The sequence below is a fragment of the Nannospalax galili genome, unplaced genomic scaffold, assembly GCF_000622305.1.
Source record: "Nannospalax galili isolate Female #2095 unplaced genomic scaffold, S.galili_v1.0 scaffold8, whole genome shotgun sequence".
Taxonomy (NCBI): domain Eukaryota; kingdom Metazoa; phylum Chordata; class Mammalia; order Rodentia; family Spalacidae; genus Nannospalax; species Nannospalax galili.
In genome coordinates this window covers 1362907-1377305 of record NW_008358318.1, presented here as the reverse complement: position 1 = coordinate 1377305, position 14399 = coordinate 1362907, and the positions used below count along the sequence as shown (strand labels likewise).

At 37.4% G+C, this 14399-nt stretch overlaps 1 protein-coding gene across 6 annotated transcripts in view; it reads right to left on the bottom strand.

Moving 5' to 3' along the window:
* The window catches only part of Nf1 (neurofibromin 1), a 314026-nt gene that overhangs the window by 128756 nt on the left and 170871 nt on the right, over nucleotides 1-14399 (bottom strand). For all 6 annotated transcript variants that reach the window (XM_029557899.1, XM_029557898.1, XM_029557900.1 and 3 more), the window contains 4 exons: nucleotides 13595-13692; nucleotides 11867-12013; nucleotides 8924-9070; nucleotides 4344-4454 (listed from right to left, as the gene is read on the bottom strand). In XM_029557899.1, coding sequence (XP_029413759.1) covers nucleotides 4344-4454; nucleotides 8924-9070; nucleotides 11867-12013; nucleotides 13595-13692 — 503 coding nt within the window. The remainder of the gene's footprint in view (nucleotides 1-4343; nucleotides 4455-8923; nucleotides 9071-11866; nucleotides 12014-13594; nucleotides 13693-14399) is intronic.

The following is a 14399-nucleotide window of genomic DNA, read 5'->3' as shown; positions in this document are numbered from 1 at the left end:
AGCTATTGGTAATAAATCAAAAAAGAGAAACAAATAAAAAAAATATAATAATATTCCTTTGCATTCTCTAAGCATGCTCACACTCCTAAGAGAAGTAATATGAACAATGTGAACTTTGTGGTGTTTTCTCTGTTTGTTTGGCACTGGAGAGGATTAAACCCTGGGCCCCACACATGCTAAACAAATGCTCTACTGCTCAGTTACACCCTAGTCCAAAGTGAACAATTTTTAAAAGGTTTTTATATGTATATTTTTTTGGTATGGGCATGTATGCATGTGGGCACACATGTGCCACAGCACACATGTGGTCACAGGACAATTTTCAGAAGTTCTCTCCTTTTACCATGTGGGACCCCAAATGTGAACAATTTAATGCATTTAGTCTCACATTTCCCTGTCCATACGTGTAAACACACACACACACAAACACACACACACACACACACACACACACACACACACACACACACAAACATCCACTCACTCACTCACATTCATTCTACTTTGTACCTTGTTAAGAAGTATCAGAGTTATCATTTGGATATCTGTTAGGCAAGAAAAAAAATCTTATGATAGCCAAGGCTGGGCTCAAACTTGCTAGATTGGTCTTGAACTTGAAAATCCTCTGCCTTAGGACTTCCAAGTGCTAGGACCACAAAGTGCACCACCACACCCAACTTTTTCTGGGTCTTTTTTGGGATGTTTTAGAGACAGGGTCTCCCGGTAGCCCCAGCTGACCTGGAATTCACGATGTGGCTGGCCTTGAACTCACACAGATCCGCCTGCCTCTACCTCCCAAGTGCTGGGACTAAAGGCATGCAACACCATGCCCAGCCCCCTCTGGGTCTTTTTAAAGGTGCATATGGAGAACTTCTGTTACTTCTGCATGCCCACTTGTCCACTTTTCTTCATTTTGATATTGGCCATACAATTTTCCTCTGGGAATCCCTGCCCTCATCTTTGTCTTGCAGTTCATCCCATTCACGTATGGCTGGCTGTAGCACTGAGCTCCAGGAATGAGTGAATACACAATTCAGATCTAGACAACCAAGAAATTCTATCTCCCTTGCTAAAGTGACTGCCTTGGCAATGTAATAGGGCACCTTCTTGACCATAGCTATGCCATGTTAAACTTTAGGCTGACTCTAGTCTCTGAAATTATCAGGCAGTTGGCCCAGGATATGGGAACACATGCAAGCTGGATCCTGGTTGTCTTGGGAACAGGTCAGAGTATCCTAGAGTGCTCCTGCTAACTGCTGGTTTATGGCTTCTGTAGGTTATGCTTGGCTTGCTTCTGCAAAATAGTAACTGTTGCTTAATAGAAAAGAAATCATTTAGGGGACTCTCCACCTGTATGCTTGGGAACATAAACTTTTCACTCCTGGTTATAGTTTCTCTGTACAAAAAGTATCCCACAACATTTAGAGGGTTCCTAAGATACAATTGCTATACAACAAAACCCCCCTAGAGGGAACTTTGTGACCAGTAAAGACAAAATAGAATAACAGTAAGATTGATAACGTCTGTTTATGAAAGAGGAGGAAGCTAGTTCCATGCAGGTGGGGAGTTTGGATGGAAAATTGTATTTCCTTATGTATTTCCTTGATAATGTTTGCTCAAGTTTAATGCTCAATGATTGGCTTCTGTATTCTGCTTGCTTGCCTAGCAACATGATCACTATAAAAAGAGCCAGAGTGCTTAGGCTCGGTGCTGCACTCAGACGCTCTAGGAAAGAGTGTAGCCCAGCCATAATAAATCTTTCTTTCTTTCTCCAGACTCACCTGTCTTGTCTGTTTGGGGCATTTGTGGATCCTAGATTATAACAGCAACTGACATGTGACTCAAGGCAAGCCAGTAATGCTACCACTTTTGCTGAAGCCACCAGGAAAGGTATTTTTCTATCAGACTTGTTAAGTTCAGAGATCATAAACCACTGCTAGCTGCAGACTGGGACGAGCTTCTTGAGAATAAAGCCATACAAAGAGAGCAGTGTGAAGGACCAGGGAAGACATGTTCAGATGACATGTTCAAAGCTGTGCACCTAGATGTACAAGAGCCTAGTACACCTTTTGATCTTCTTTAGTACATGTGCCTCTTTTGATTTACACAAATATAAACTGCATTTCTGTCACTCATAAGAAGCAAAATAAGCCAGGTGTGGTGGCACACGCCTTTAGTCCCAGCACTTGGGAGGCAGAGGTAGGCGGATCTCTGTGAGTTTGAGATAGCCTGTTCTACATAGCGAATTCCAGGCCAGCTGCGGCTACAGGGAGACCCTGTCTCAAAGACTACCCCCTCCAAAAAGAGAAGCAAAATAAACACCACACTGCATTATTACGTAATATTCCTCTTTGATACAGATATACTGTTTTCTTTTTTGCCACAATGTTCTTTACTGCTGGAGCACAAGAGCATAAATATATGCAAAGGAACAGCAGGAAAAGATTAGACAAGTAAATCAGGCCAAATTATGGAGTACCTTGTCTGTTTGATTACAGACCTTGGACTTTATACAAGGAGTCAATGGGGCAGACATTAGATTTGAGATAGAATGTGACTACAGAGACAATGTGATGATGCCCTGAGAACAGTCATCTGGGAATAGGGGATACAGAAAGAAAATAATGTGGTAGAGTTGAATGCAAAGTCAAGAGACAAAGAACATCTGTTTGTTGCAGAAGTAACTGTGATTTAGTTCTGTTTACATGTGGGCAGGCTCTACTCTCTCTCATTCATGCTTTTCCTTAGACCTAGCTTCTTGAGAAAACAAGATGATTGATATAACCAAAGCTTAGCTACATTACCTCAACTGATAGGTCAGACCTCACAGGTAAAATCAAGACTTGATGACTAACAATGAGAATGGCAGAAGAAAAAGGGAAGAATTTAAAATGATAAGGTTTCTACAGGGGAACATAGAATGGACAGCAAAAGAAAACATGGTGTGAAGATGAGGTTGATTTGACATACACTGAATTAAGTTTTAGACAGTTAAGCCGGAAATGTTTGTGGACTACCTTTGAGACTGGAATCCACAAATCAAAAAATGTTTCCCTAATGCATTGTAGTCTGAGTCACAGCAATGCAGGACTATCAACAAAGAAGTCAAACTCAGGTGCCATTTGACAAAGTTGGCTATGTAGATAAGGCCTTTGCTAACCAGAAACAGGGCTGTGCTCTGCTCTTTCTACTGTGCTGGAGGGAAGCATCACATCAGGTTAAAATGAGGGCCAGGAGGAGCTCTAGTAGGCCCAAAAAACTACAAGGTAGCAGGTACCAGGTCAGCCTAGACTATGGTAGTGGGGCCTTGTCTCAAAAGACAAACAAAACACTAAAATTTCAGAGTATTGAAAATTGGCATAGTCACATCCAAAAAGAGAAAAAAGAAAACCTCTAACTTACTGTATACACAACTTAGTTTGTCACAAGACCCTATGGGAGGAATAAACCAGTTTTATAAGGCTACCTCTTCCCTATTCAATAAAGAAAAGTTCAGAACAGCTAATGAGCAGCAGAACTGGGAATCCTTGACAACCTCAAGCCCCATAGTATACTGGTATAATATTCACCTACACACAGCTGACTGATCTGATCCCACTGAGAGGTCTGCATAAGTGAAAGAGATCCATCCTGCTTTCCACGGAGAAGGAATATAAACTTACAGTTTCAATTAATGCCAATCCAAGTGGGAAGAAGTGAAACTAACCAAGTAACTCAGAGATTAGTTTTCAAAGGGCAGACAGAATGAAGCAAGCAAGAAAAGGCACATGGCAGAGGGCAACGCCAGCACCAGGGCTACCGGGAGCAGCTCACAGTGCTTCAGGAAGCACCTTGTGGACAGCGTGAAGAGACGCTCCATTTTCCAGGGTGCACCTGGCCATCTTGACAGATTTCCCATAGCACCTCTGAATTCTTTCTTAAATCACCCTGATACAGGCTTACACTGTATATTGCTAAGGATTCTCAGAAACAGGCTCTTAAAGTTTTATTTCTTCTTGGAAAAAAAAGAAAAAGAGAGAGAAGGTTCCTGGCTACTGTGTTGTAGACACTATAAAATCAGAAAATATCTTCTGGAATTTTTCACTTTTAGTCATTAGCTCACTGTAGATAGCATTTTAAAAAACTGATGTAGTGAAGAGAAATCAATGTGAAATGAGCAGGTGGAAAGGCAATTCCTAACAAAGGAGCAGCATTGTAAGACAAGACGGTGGATTATTCACGTATGCTTGTTTTCAGGAGTCATTAATGCAGATGGGGGGAAAACAAAAACAACTTACCACCTCTCTATATTTGCTCTCATCAAAAAACAAAACTATTAAAAAGGTGCTAAACATATTTCTTACCTCCGTGCAACATAATAAAAAATAGGATTCCCAGCTTTGGAAGTGCCAGCTTGATAGAAAATGCTTAATGTTTTCAAAGCCTTAAACTCTTCTTTTTCATGTACCTGATGCCTAAAAGAAAGAAGAGTAGAGTAACTTAGAGACTTTACACACCGCCCTGAGTACCTAAAGGAAATATGGTTATTCAACAATAAAATTTAAAAACAACAAAATACTGAAAAGTCAACAAGCTTTCTGAAGGGGAACACGGCACTCCAAATGTGGGTCACAAAAGCACTCTGGGGACTACCACAACAGAACTGAGAGACAGGACATTAACCACAGGATTGTTCTATACTCATGATTATTTTTCTAGCTAAAAGCTACTTGAATTTTCCTTTGTTTTTCCCCTGCAACTTCATTTTATCAACTTTTCTATATATAAGTTTTAAAAGAAGTAGAAAGTTTTCGCTTCCTTTCCCAGTGCTTCCTTCGATTCATAGGCATATATCTTCATGAACATCTTTTTCCTGATGGGTATTCAGCTGTACCAACATTTACTGAAAATTCACCTTAATCACTCTGATTTTGAATACTAAATTCCCTTATGTATTGAAATACTGTTCTGGAAAAGCATGGCTTTTTTTTTTTTTTTTGGTCTTTTTGAGACAGGGTCTCCCCGTAGCCCCAGATGTCCTGGAACTTACTATGTAGACCAGGCTGGCCTTGAACTCACAGAGATCCACCTGCCTCTGCCTCCTGAGTGCTGGGATTAAAGGTGTGTGCCACCATGCCCGGCGGCTTTTAAAAAGTATATATCTTATTTTCATTTTTTATATGTGCAAGTATATTGCCTGCATGTAGGTAGGTGCACCTGTGGTGTAGGTAGGTGACCGTGGAGGTCAGAAGAGGTCACTGGATCCCCTAGAACTGTAGTGAAGGACAGTTGTTAGCAGCCATGTGGGTGCTGAGAATTGAACCCGGGTCTACTGCAAGAGTAGCCAGTGTTCTTAACTGCTGAGCCCTCTCTCCAGCCCCCATTTTTTTTCAGACAGGGCTTCACTATGTAGTCTTGGCTGGCCTGAAACTTGCTATACAGACCAGGCTGGCCTTGAACTCAGGGAGATCTGCTTGCCTCTGCTTTAGAATTAAAGAAATTAGAATTAGAATTAAAGGTATGTGCTACCACATACATTCTGCTTAAACTAGGTGTGCCTTTAATCTGAAGTTTCATGTGATTTGCCAATGGAAAATTCTCATCTGTCACCTCTACAAATATTACCTTTTCCTCATTCTCACAAAATGTGGTTTCTGCAATACCTACTTGACATATATTGGACCTTCTCATCCTATCTTCTGCATTTCCTGACCTCTTCCATAGTCTGCTTCTTTTCCACTTTCCTGAATGGACACTAGGTGATTTTCTCAGAAATATCTAGATATGATTCTTAACTTTTGATTTTACTTTTTATTAATACAAAGAATGGTTATTCAGCAACAATGATACATTTTTGAACTAAATAGTGAAAAAAAGCAATTTTTTTTTCAAATTTGTGGCATGTTATTTTTTTGAGATTCAGGGATAATAAATCAGTATTCCCAGGAATTTTCAGAAATTTCAAAAATAATTTGTGATTATTTTAACCATACTTCTAATAATGTTCACATTCTATTATTTGAATAGCAAAAATTCTTATTTAAAGATTAAAAGACACTAAGTTTAGTAGTACTTATAAAAAAATCTAAGGCCTAAAAGAAATATTCAAACACTGAAAACTATCCTTTAAAATTCAGATCTCCCAATAAGGCCTCTTGCAGAATCACATGTGCACACTGCCCATCTTAGTACTTAGTTTACACTGACAATGTTTTATGCCTTGAGAGAACATTTGAAGCACATATATAAAACATTCTATATACATGCATAAACTTATTAATTCATTAGTGTGCCTTTGCCTTTTTTAAAATTATCATTACCACTTCTTGTTCCCCTTTCTAAATGCTATACTAGTGTACAGTTTTTTTGTTTTGTTTTATTTTGAGACATGGTCTCCCTGTAGCCCCAGCTGGCCCAACTCACTATGTAGACCAGGCTGGCTTTGAATTCACAGAGATTCGTGTACCACCACACCCAGCCTAGTATATAGTTCTTTTTTAAAACTATTTTTAAATTTTTATTTATTTTTTTATGTGTATGCGTGTATTGCCTACATGTAGGTAATACCCTACCATGCCTGTGCAATGCCCACGGAGGTCAGAAGAGGCTGTCGGATCCCCTGGGACTGGAATTACAGACAGTTGCTAGCTGCCATGTGGGTGCTGGGGTTCAAACCCAGGTCTACAACCAATGTTCGTAACTGCTGAGCCATCTCTCCAGCCCCTAGCATATAGTTTTTAAGCTACGTTATTTTTCATATAGGTTGAATATTCCTCATCCCAAAGTGCTTGAGGCTAGATGTGTCTCAGATTCTGGATTTTTCTGAATGTTTTTAATATCTCCATATATATTAGACATCTTGGGAATGGGAAACAAGACTAAATACAAAATTCGCTTACGTTTCATATATACCCTATCCAAAGTGAAAGTAATTTTATAATCTGAATTTGATCTTTGGAATCCATGTTAATAGAAGAAAACTGACTCCTACAAGTTGTCCTCTGACTTTCACATGTGTATATCACCTTGGCACACATGTGTTCCCACACATACACATATAAATAAATGTTAAAAAAAAAAAAGAGAAAAACAGCAAAGTGGCAAGGAAGTTCTAAGTAATGATGAGTGAAAAAATTTTAGATTTTTGTACTACGTAATTTTCAATTAGCTAATTTAAAATTTTTTTGGTAGATAAATATTTCCTAATTACAAAGGAATAAACATTTGTTACACTGAGCAAAATCTAACAGAGCTCACAGTAAAATTAAATTGGAAGGTTGGGTGTGGTGGCAAATGCCTTTAATCCTAGCACCCAGAAGGTAGAGATAGGTAGATCTCTATGAGTTCAAGATGAGCCTGGTCTACACAGCAAGTTCCAGGTCAGTCAGGAATACACAGCAAAACTTTGTCTCAAAAAAACCAAAAAAATAAAAATAAAAAACAAGTTAAATTGGAAACATAATTATGTATACATTCCTTAATGTATTTATATTTTTTTACAATATCAATGAATTAAAACAAAATCTTTATGTAATATGATTACTAACAGGCACTTAAAAATGTAAGACATGTTATATGCAAATCTGTAGTAAACTAACTTCTGAATGTCAGATAAGGTGTTCTTTTTGTCTTTGGCAAGTATTATAAATAAAATAATCGCAGCTACAATGTAGCAGAAAGACACTTCAAAAACAATGAATTTAGTCCACAAAAATTCAATTAAAAATACATTTTAAGGGCTGGAGAAATGGCTCAGAGGTTAAGAACACTGGTTGCTCTTGCAGAAGACTCGGGTTCGAATCCCAGCACCCACATGGCAGCTAACAACTGTCAATAACTCCATTTCCAGGGGATCTGACAGCCTCTTCTGTCCTCCGAGGGCACTGCACGACACGGGTGTACTTACCTACATGGAGGCAATACACTCATACACATAAAATAAAAATGATAAAATATTTAAAAAAATACATTTTAAAAATCTATGTTGGCCGGACATGATGGCGCACGCCTTTAATCCCAGTGCTTGGGAGGCAGAGGCAGGAGGATCTTTGTGAGTTCAAGGCCAGCCTGGTCCACAGTCCACAAAATTTTTTTTTTTTTTTTTTTTTTTTTTAAAAAAAAAAAAAAAAAAAAAAAAAAGAAAAGAAAATTAAAACAAAACAAAAACCATGCATTTAGCAAACATCAGGTATGTGTCTGACAGTGTCTAACATGTTTTAGTTCACAAACTAGATTTCTCTAAATGAAATTCAAAACAAATGTAAACAGAAATGTCCACAGAAATATCTGTTATAGCAATATTGAAGTATAGTATATTTTCTGAGCCTTAATCTAAAAGACATTAAAGCTATTAACTTTTAGAAGGGGTCTGAAAGATGTTACTATTGTAGAAAGAGTCTAGGACTTAAAACCAAAAAGAACCATGAATCAGGTGTAGACTCTTAGCTAAGTCAATCAGTTATGCATACCGAATATATTTTCCTTAACTATAATATGAAAACAATGTTGTCTAAATGTTCTCGTTAAGTGTTAAATGCAAAAACACATAAAAACAGGCTGGTGAGATGGCTCAGTACATACAGGAACCTGCCAACCAAGCCTGATAACCTGAGTTCAATTTTAGGGACCCACAGGGTCCATCCTTCCAAGGAGAGAACTGACTCCTGCAGGTTGTCCTCTGACGTCCATATGTGCACTGTGGTGTAGGCACATCAGCACACACACAAAATAAATGTAGAAACAAAAAAAACAATGTTCAAGCAAGATGATAAACTATGATTTAGTAAGACATCACTATTTTTATAAGAAAATCAATATATAAAACAAAAGAAAGCATGGTAATTCTATTGTAATACATATATATTCAATAAATGGTCTGGTGATTAACTGTTTTGCAATAAAAAAGAGAACAAGGGAGCAATCATCCTTTAAACTTGTGTTTTACCTGGTCATAAATTCTTCAAACTTTGAACTGGTAAGGTTAAGGCTGGACCAATGTGTATCTGCCACAGGTTTGTGCTCCGGAGGACCAAGGTATGCAAGAAGTGTGGCCATTTTATCAAAAGGTCGTCTTCCAACAGCTTTATGATCCCTAGATACAACAAATTTCTTAGAAAACAGCACTTCACATTCATGAGCAGTGTAACATTTCTTTAAACTGTCACTGGTTACTTTTAATTAGCTAGTCCCTACTGATTTGCAAGCATCATCAGAAAGACCTCAGGATCTTAGAGATATGATTATTTCACACCTATAAAATTTATGGTTAAGTTCAATTATTTTGCAGAATTGATACTCGTAACATTCTCATCTACATTTTCTTAGGGGGAAAAAGAATCTACCTTGAAAAACCAGTAATCATGAAATGGAAAAATGTAAACAGGAGGAATTGAATATTTTTGTTTACTTATTTTTCATTATTGGTTTTGTGGGTTTTGAGACAGGATCTTACTATGTAGCCCAGGTTGGCCTCAAACTCATGATTCTCCTGCCTCAGCTTCCCAAATGCTGGGATTGTATGAATATGTACCACTACATAGAGCTCAAAATAATTATTTCTAAAACAGATTTTAGTTTTTATTTATGTGTGTCTGTGTGCATGTGTACACGCATGCAGGTGCCCAGATAGAATCCCATGGAGCTCTATTACAGGTGGTTGCGAGCTACCTGATGTCAGTGTTGTTAAACAAACTCAGGTCCTCTGAAAGAGTAGCATAGCAAGCACTCTCCAGGCCCCTCAAAAATTTAAGTTTAGGGGCTAGAGAGAAGGCTCAGTGGTTAGGAACACTGATGCTCTTGCAGAGGACTCAGGTACGATTCCCAGCACCCACATGGCAGCTAACAACCATTCACAACTCCAGTTTCAGAGGATCTGACATCTTCTTCTGACCTCCATAGGCACTGCACAACATGGATGCACTTACATACATGCAGGTAATATATTCATACACATAAAATAAAAATCAAAATAATTTTTTAAATTTAAGTTTTATAACTATTGGACATGTAAAACTATACAAGATAGTATCTCACAAACGGACAGAGTAAGCATGTCAACATCAACTTTGCTGAGGATGTATGTCATGAAGTCTTCTCATACAGTACTTTGATCAGTAGTATGTGAAAATACAATTAGCACACATACTTTGAAAAGCAATTTGACAGTATACAGTAAAGCTGAGGCTGGGTATACTCCAGACCCAGGAATTATACATTTAGATATCACACTAAGAGGCAAACGTGGTTATATGACCATAGTAGCGAAAAGCTAGACACAAGCCTAAATGCCCATTAATTCAGTAATGTAAAAAATAAATAATCATTCAATAAAATACTAACATCAGCTAAATAAATGATAAATCTCAAAGAGGATGTTGTGTGAAGAAGGAATATGTATTGTTCCACTGATGTAAACTTAAAAAACACACAAAACTATGGTATGTATGTATGTATGTATGTATGTATGTATGCATGCATGCATGTATGTATAATTTCATTTTCAGTTACATTTATATGCAGAACTATATAAAAATATATTCAGGAAGCATATACAGTTTCAGGAAGTAGCTATATCTAGAGAGAGAAGTATAAAACTGGGATCACTGAAATGCCTCTAATGTGTATGTATATACATATGTTAACACAAAAATTATTTTTCTCTCTCTCAAGAAATAAAATGTTTTAAAGACCTGAAGTTACATCAAAAACATAATGCTCAAGTTAGTTGGCAGACATGGAACTATCAAAGCACTCTCTATATTTTATATGGTTGAAGTATGTATCATTTTTTAAAAAGTACATTTAGAAACTCTCTAGCAACAAACTATGAATATGTATGCACATTTTAGAAAAGAATGTTCACCTTTAAAAGTTCCACAGTTTATTTTGGTGTCACAAGGATAAAGTATCTTTCTTTTCCTATTTTAGGGCACACATCAGTGATGCCCATATCTACTTTAATCCATTAACAATTCATAAAGGATTAAAGTGTCTTCTCTGTAAAGTTCCATCTCCTAATTGCTTAGCCTTAGTACCACGATCTCCTGCGTTCCTCACAGATGAACAAATCATTTTTATTGTTACACAAAAAGAATCTGGACTCACTTTGTCTTGCAAAAAAACCTCTTCATACACAGAAAATCGAGCCCTTTTATAAGCCTATATAACCTACAAAGGAAGTAACTCTTAGAAAGGACAGCAAGCAATTTATGCTATAAGAGGCTTTGACTAAAAACAGCTAATCAAACAATTCCCAAATAATTTTAGTCACTGGATACTTTGTATACAAAGTTTTATTTGTGTATACTTAATAGTATTTTTATCGTAAATGGACTTATACAATTTAAACAAGTGATGTTTTAATTATTAAATTCCTAAATTCTTCAGGTTCAAATGATGATTTTTTTTTATCTTTTAATACATTCAAACCTGTTTGTGTTTTGTTGTACTTGTACATTATGTTTGACAGTTTGCAAACAAGAAGAACTGAAAGGAATTTGTGTTTTTCCTTTTTTTTTTGGTCTTTTTGACACAGAGCCTCCCTATAGCTCGAGCTGGCCTGGAACTCACTATGTAGACACCAAGCTGGCCCCGAACTCACAAAGATCCTCCTGTCTCTGCCTCCCAAATGCTGGGATTAAAGGTGTGCACCACCACGCCCGGCTTGGAATTTGTGATTTCTTAATTTCATCTTAAAGTCAGTAACACTTTATAGGTAGGTTTGCTGATCATTTAATACAACTTAACTTTTGCCATACGAAAATAAATCTGAATTTCTCTATCCAAATCTAATTCTTACTGCAAAAATAAAAGACATTCTATAGGACCAATAATTTTACTAGTTCAGTTTAAACTGAGTGCTCAATTTCCCTAAAACTACAAATCATACCTGTTGCTGGAAAGATACTGGCCAATTTTCTCCTGATTATTCCAAAGCAGACGATGCAAAGCAAGCACATTGCCATCACTGATGAAGGAAAGACTATGATTTACTGTATCACTTGTGGGACAATCTGATGCAATATCAAGGAAAAACCTGCAAAAGGGCAAAGCTATTAGAATTTTCAACAAAAGGAATACCTACATATGAATTAAATTTATACAAAGTATAATACAGTTTGTCAAGTGACTGAGATTACAAATGTGGACAGCTTATGCCCATAGTGTGACTGTCCTTAAACCAATCAAGGACAAGGTGAAATTTGGCTTTTCATTTCCCATACCTGGCTTCTACTTAGACGTCAAAGTAGGCTCTGAGGCCAGAGAATGACAAATTCAGAGGGATGAGATCTAGAGAGTAGGCAAGTATTTTGTAGATAAGGAAACCTCTCCAAAACCTCTGCCTATCTGTCAGAGTCAGGATCAGAACCTCAGCTCTCTTAACTTTCTGTGAGTGATCAGTCTACCTGAACATAATATTCACTTCCCCTGAACACAGTCTATAGTTTAGCTCCAATTCCCCCACAGAAAGGTCTGTAAGAACTGTATGTAATGACAATGATCTGGAAGAGACAGCATGAGGCCAGCTTATACTATCAGTGACACCAGGCTTACACTGCTGAAAAGCAAGCTTTTGGATACTAAGACTTACATTTACAAAGTACTTACTCATGAATGACCTCGTTTTTTAATCTCCTCTGTTTTTTAATGTTTTTAAATTTTTTATTTACTTATCCTTTATGTGTATGAATGCTTTGCCTGCATGTAAGTGTACCATGGGCCAAGAGGCCAGAAGGCGGCATCGGATTCCCTAGAACTTGAGTTACAGAGGGTTGTTAGCTACCATGTGGGTGCTAACAACCACATGTCAGTGCTCTTAACTCCTAAGCCACTTCTCCAGCTTGCTTTTTCTTTAAAAACAACCCTAGCAAAGATAGTATTATCCTGAGTTTACAGATAAACCAACAACTCAGAGAAGTAAAGTGACCTAGTTATGGAGAGCCAGAAAAAAAAAAATCAAAAATTGTAAACCCTCAATAGTTGTTTGATTCTTCATGCATGAAATTTATAGTCTTGCATCATTTGGGTTAAAGAGAAAAGTTTTTTAGTTCAGATATACTTCTAAATTGAAATATTAAAAATATTGTAAAACCAAAACATTCTAATGTACTGTTTATATCAATTTGGTTTTAGGTTTTAATAAAAGGAATCTTTTTTGTACCCGTGCTGTAGAAACCTCAAGTCTTTGATTTTATAAGATATGTCAAAAAGCTCCTCTTGAGCCGGGTGTGGTGGCACATGCCTTCAATCCCAGCACTTGGGAAGCAGAGGCAGGTGGATCTCTGTGAGTTCCAGGCCAGCCTGGTCTACACAGTGAGTTCCAGGACAGCTGGGGCTACAGGGAGACCCTGCCTCAAAAATATTTTTTTTTAAAAAAAAAAGAGAAAGAAAAAGAAAAAGATAATACCTCATTTAAGCCGGGCATGGTATCGTAGGCCTTTAATCCCTGCACTCTGGAGGCAGAGGCAGGAGGATCTCTGTGAGTTCAAGGCTAGCCTGGTCTACACAGCAAGTTCTAGGCCAGCTGGTACTACAGGGAATCTGTCTCAAAAAGACAAAAAAAAAAGGAAAATACTTCATTTAAATAAACACATCAACTGATTGTCAGGCTGCTTACCTTCGTGCCAAATCAAAGTTGCTTTTCACAAAATCATTAAAAGGCCGCATATGTTCTTCTTTTGTGAACAGAACATGATTGGCAATACTCTGAAGTATCTAAACAACCAAAGAGGATTTATAGGTAACCAGATTATTTACAGTATGAAAGCTACACATTAATACATTCATCAAAAATAAAATTTTCCATTGATATTTCTAATGGAAGTTAAAATCAGTCTTTATTCTATACATTATTCTAAGTATTATTTCCATTCTTCCCAAATATAATTACATATGCACATTTAAAATATATTTTAATGTATCTATCATACATGGTGTGGTGGTATGTGCATTTAAGTATGCATGTTTACATGCGTGGGTGAGTGTGCGTGTGTGTGTGTGTGTGTGTGTGTGTGTGCGTGTGCATGTGGAGGCCAGAGTTTGATGTGGAATGTCCCCCATCACTCTCCATCTTTTTTCCTGAGGCAGTCTCTCACTTGAACCTGAAGCTTATCACTTCAGCTAGCAAGTTTGCTCTGGGGAGTCCAGGTCTCTTTCTCCAGTGTGCTGTGATTACAGGCTGACTGTTATGCCTGCCTGACATTTACATGGGTGCTGGGGATCTAAACTCCAGTCTTCATGCTTGTATGGCAAGTGCTTTTACCCTCTGAACCATGTCCCCAGCCCTAAATGTTTTAATAATAACAATAACAAAATCTTACAATCTAATTTCTGTTTCCATTTCAAAATTTCCAGTATTGGTACATAGAAAACCATCTTTGGAAGACAGACATTTGCTAATATATTTTTCTATTAGGGCCCAT